Genomic DNA, 5,189 nt, shown 5'->3' on the forward strand with positions numbered 1-5,189 from the left:
TACAGAGTAAAGCTCCCTTTACACTGTCCCATCAAACACTCCCAGGGCAGGTACAGCACGGGTTAGATACAGAGTAAATATCTCTCTACACTGTCCCATCAAACACTCGCTGGGCAGGAACAGCACGGGTTAGATACAGAGTAAAGCTGACTCTAAACTGTCCCATCAAACATTCCCAAGGCAAGAACAGCACGGGTTAGATACAGAGTAAAGCTCCCTCTACACTGTCCCATCAAACACTTCCAGGGCAGGTACAGCATAGGTTAGATACAGAGTAAATATATCTCTACACTGTCCCATCAAACACTTGCAAGGCAGAAACAGGTTGGATTAGATACAGAGTAAAGCTCCCTCTAAACTGTCCCATCAAACACTCCCAGGGCAGGTACAGCATGGGTTAGATACAGAGTAAAGCTCCCTCAACACTGTCCCGTAAAACACATCCAGGTCAGGTACAGCATGGGTTAGATACAGAGTAAAGCTCCCTCTACACTGTCCCATCAAACACTCCCAGGTCAGGTACAGCACGGGTTAGACACAGAGTAAAGCTCCCTCTACACTGTCCCATCAAACACTCCCAGAGCAGGTACAGCACGGGTGAGATACAGAGTAAAGCTCCCTCTACACTGTCCCATCAAACACTCCCAGGGCAGGTACAGCACGGGTTAGATACAGAGTAAAGCTTCGTTTACACTCACTGGTTCCCCTCCCGCTCCTCCCCTGAAGGTGCTGACTCTGGCTGGGTTCAGTTCTGCACTCACTGGTTCCCCTCCCTCTCCTGAATATTGACTGTTTTAGATTCGGGCCTGGGGCCGTACTCGGTGTTTGTAAAGCCCGTGTCCTCCCTGGATCCCAGGGCTCGCTGAAAGGTAATAACCGATATGGGGCAAAGGCAGTTATAAGGATTTCGCTCACAGATCAGCCGTGATCTCATTGAATGGCGGAACAGACTCGAGGGGCTAAATGGCCTCCTTCTGTCTCTAAAACTGACAGAATGAACATGGTTCAGTTCTTGAAGTGATTAACAGCAGCAATAACAGTAGAATCGAACCCCTGCAGTCACTTGTGACCTCGCTGGTGTTTCAGCAGGGTGAATGATCGAGTGAATCCCTTCCCACACACGGAGCAGGTGAACGGTCTCTCCCCAGTGTGAACTCGTTGGTGTCTCAGAAGCTCGGATGAATTAGCGAATCCCTTCCCACACTCAGAGCAGGTGAACAGCCGCTCCCCAGTGTGAGCTCTCTGGTGTCTCTGAAGGTGCGATAACTGAGTGAATCCCTTCTCACACACAGAGCAGGTGAACGACCTCTCCCCAGTGTGAGCTCTCTGGTGTCGCTGAAGGTGCGATAACTGAGTGAATCCCTTCTCACACACGGAGCAGGTGAACGGCCTCTCCCCAGTGTGAATACGTTGGTGTGTCAGCAGTTCGTTTCTGCTTTTAAAACTCTTCTCACACTCAGAACATTTAAAAGGTCTGTTATCTGTGTGAATACCCTGGTGCTTCAGCAGGTTGGATAAAGTAGTGAATCCCTTCCCACATTCAATGCAGGTGAACGACCTCTCCCCGGTGTGAACTCTCAAGTGTATCGGGAGGTTGGACGACAGAGTGAATCCCTTCCCACACACGGAGCAGGTGAACGGCCTCTCCCCGGTATGACTGCGTCGATGAGTTTCCAGCTTGGATGGGTAATTGAATCCCTTTCCACAGTCCCCACATTTCCAGGGTTTCTCTGTGGTGCGGGTGTCATTGTGCCTCTCCAGGTTATATGATCAGTTGAAGCCTCGTCCACACACAGAACACATGTAGGTTACTCCCCGCTGTGAACGGCATGAGGTTTTTTCAGGCTGCGTAACTGGTTAAAGCTCTTTCCACAGTCAGTGCACTGGAACACTCTCACTCGGGTGTGTGTATCTCGGTGCTTTTCCAGTCACACTGACGTTTGAAATCCTTTTCCACAGACAGAACAGACAAACAATGCTCCTTCCACATTCAAAGGCTGAGGATATTCAGGTCCTGATAAAGCAAGTGACCCAGTCAGATCTTGATGTGATGTCTGGTTTGAGCTTCCCGCCTGCAAATCCTCCCATTCTAATACCCTGTAAAAGGAGTTTATATAGAATTATATAGAACTAGCTGAAGTGCCCGGTGCACCTGAGGCTTTTTCGAGGGCATGTTGTTGTTGGAAGAGAGAGAGAGAGCAACTGGGGGGAAGAGAGAGAGCGACTGGGGGGAAGAGAGAGAGCGACTGGGGGGAAGAGAGAGAGCGACTGGGGGGAAGAGAGAGAGCGACTGGGGGGAAGAGAGAGAGCGACTGGGGGGAAGAGAGAGAGCGATTGGGGGGAAGAGAGAGGGCGACTGGGGGAAGAGAGAGAGCGACTGGGGGGAAGAGAGGAAGCGACTGGGGGAAAGAGAGAGAGATACTGGGGGGAAGAGAGAGAGCGACTGGGGGGAAGAGAGAGAGCGACTGGGGGAAGAGAGAGAGCGACTGGGGGGAAGAGAGAGAGCGACTGGGGGGAAGAGAGAGAGCGACTGGGGGGAAGAGAGAGAGCGACTGGGGGGAAGAGAGAGAGCGACAGGGGGAAGAGAGAGAGCGACTGGGGGGAAGAGAGAGAGCGACGGGGGAAGAGAGAGAGCAACTGGGGGGAAGAGAGAGAGCGACGGGGGAAGAGAGAGAGTGACTGGGGGGAAGAGAGAGAGCGACTGGAGGGAAGAGAGAGAGCGACTGGGGGAAGAGAGAGCGACTGGGGGGAAGAGAGAGCGACTGGGGGGGAAGAGAGAGAGCGACTGGGGGGAAGAGAGAGAGCGACTGGGGGAAGAGAGAGAGCGACTGGGGGGAAGAGAGAGAGCGACTGGGGGGAAGAGAGAGCGACTGGGGGGAAGAGAGAGAGCGACTGGGGGGAAGAGAGAGAGCGACTGGGGGGAAGGCGGGGAGGGCGGCGGGGAGGGGGAGGGAGGGCGGGGAGGGCGGCGGGGAGGGGGAGGGAGGGTGGCGGGGAGGGGGAGGGAGGGCGGGGAGGGGCTGGGCGGCGGGGAGGGGGAGGGAGGGCGGCGGCGAGGGGGAGGGAGGGCGGCGGCGAGGGGGAGGGAGGGCGGGGAGGGGGAGGGAGGGCAGGGAGGGGGAGGAGAGGGGGAGGAGGGGGTGAGAGAAGGGGGGAGAGAAGGGGGAGCGGGGGAGAGAGGGGGGTGAGAAGGGGAGAGAAGGGGGGGAGCAGGTGAGAGAAGGGGGGAGAGAAGGGGGGGAGAGAAGGGGGGGAGAAGGGGGGAGAGAAGGGGGGGAGAGAAGGGGGGAGAGAAGTGGGGGAGAGAAGGGGGGAGAGAAGGGGGGGAGAGAAGGGGGGAGAGAAGTGGGGGGAGAGAAGGGGGGAGAGAAGGGGGGGAGAGAGGGGGGAGAAGGGGGGGAGAGAAGGGGGGAGAGAAGGGGGAGAGAAGGGGGGAGAGAAGGGGGTAGAGAAGGGGGGAAAGAAGGGGGGGAGAGAGAGAAGGGGGGAGAGGGAGAAGGGGGGGAGAGAGAAGGGGGGAGGGAGAGAAGGGGGGAGGGAGAGAAGGGGGGAGGGAGAGAAGGGAGGGGGGAGGGAGAGAGAGAGACAGAGGGAAGGAGAGAGGGCGAGTGGCCCGCGGCCGCAAATGGAGCCAAGCCCCGAGAACAGGCGTGAGCCAGCTTGAGGCTGAGAGATGGCCACGCCCGGTTGCCGGGGTAACCCTTCCCCCCCTTCCGAGCCCCCGTCCTCCCGAGCACCGGCCACGCCGCCCCGCCCCGCACTCCCGAGAGCCCCACTCTCTGAGCCCTGGCTGCCCCGCACTCCCGAGAGCCCCGCTCTCCGAGCCCCAGCCGCCCCGCCCCGCACTCCCGAGAGCCCCGCTCTCCGAGCCCTAGCCGCCCCGCCCCGCACTCCCGAGAGCCCCGCTCTCTGAGCCCCGACCGCCCCGCTCTCCCGAGAGCCCCGCTCTCCGAGCCCCGGCCAACCCGCCCCGCACTCCCGAGAGCCCCGCTCTCCGAGCCCCGCCCCCCCGGCCGAGCCGGCTTGAAGTCCGCCGATTGCGGCTGTGAGAGACGGCCGGCGGGCCCGGTTGCCGGGGTAACCCTTCCCGCTCACCAAGCCCCGACCCCCCGCCCGAGCCGAGCAGGGAACAGAGAGAGACGCCGCGTCTCAGCTGCTCCTGCTGCGCGCGCACCCTGACCCTCGTGACCCTCGTGGCTGACGCCGTTGCCCCGGGTAACGTGACACGGGGGGGGGCGGTGAGGAGCTTTGCAGAAGCCGTGGGACAATTACCTAGCTCGGGCCTGGCTGGGCAAGAAAGGCCCGGGCTTTGAGGCCTAACAAAAATGGGGAAAGGTAGGAAAAAGAATCTTCAGGTTATGGAAAATATTTACAAATGAATGAAGTTTTTTTTAAAACAATGTAATAAAAGCAATTTTATTTTGCTGGAAATGTATATTTGAAAAGAAAGACGCAGAAAGCAGGAAAAAGAATGGAAGCAAGATGGCGGCTACTCACCTCGGTTCAGAACGATAAGGCCTGCCCACACACGCACCGATTGGTTGACCGTCAGGTCACCAAAGCGTAGGATTGGTCAATCGTCCCGTCACTCGACCGTAGGAGGGCCCGGCCGCACGCGCCAGCAACCCGGCGTACGATTGGTCGACCTCGAGGTCACTCTGTCGCTAATGAGCGGATAATGAGATGCTAACGAGCGGAATGTTGAAGGTTTTTCGGATACCGCGGGCGCAATTTTTGTCCGGCCGAAACGTAAATACGCTTACCATCGTTTTGGAACGGTGAGCTTTCTTTCGACGTAACGCACGCGTAGGTATGCTCTGTAACTTTCGAGCGCATAGCCGGACAGACTCACACCCGAGGACAGACAGACAGACAGAAGGACAGACAGATGGATAGACAGGTAGACAGACAGACAGAACGATTCCTTGAAATATATAGACTAGCTGGGGGTGCCCGGCGGTGCCGAGGCTTTTTCGAGGGCATGTTGTTGTTGGAAGAGAGAGAGAGAGCGACTGGGGGGCGGGGTGGGGGGGCGGAAGAGAGAGAGAGAGCGACTGGGGGGGTGGGTGGGCGGCAGAGAGAGAGCGACTGAGCGGGGGGGAAAGAGAGAGAGCGAGTGGGGGGGAAGAGAGAGAGCGAGTGGGGGGAAGAGAGAGAGCGAGTGGGGGGGAAGAGAGAGAGCGGCTGGG

General features: G+C 58.3%; 1 protein-coding gene across 1 annotated transcript; it reads right to left on the reverse strand.

Annotated features, from left to right (window-relative positions):
* Positions 1-1,059: 1,059 nt before the first annotated feature.
* Positions 1,060-2,088, reverse strand: LOC147118647 (uncharacterized). The gene is made up of 2 exons (XM_085983951.1): positions 2,032-2,088; positions 1,060-1,755 (listed from the first exon to the last, which is right to left on the reverse strand). The coding sequence occupies exons 1-2, from the start codon at positions 2,086-2,088 to the stop codon at positions 1,060-1,062; spliced, it is 753 nt and encodes a 250-aa protein (XP_085840077.1).
* Between the last annotated feature and the right edge of the window lie 3,101 nt (positions 2,089-5,189).

This window comes from Somniosus microcephalus, chromosome 4 (genome assembly GCF_052327205.1).
Source record: "Somniosus microcephalus isolate GS21.2 chromosome 4, FLI_Smic_1.0, whole genome shotgun sequence".
NCBI lineage: Eukaryota > Metazoa > Chordata > Chondrichthyes > Squaliformes > Somniosidae > Somniosus > Somniosus microcephalus.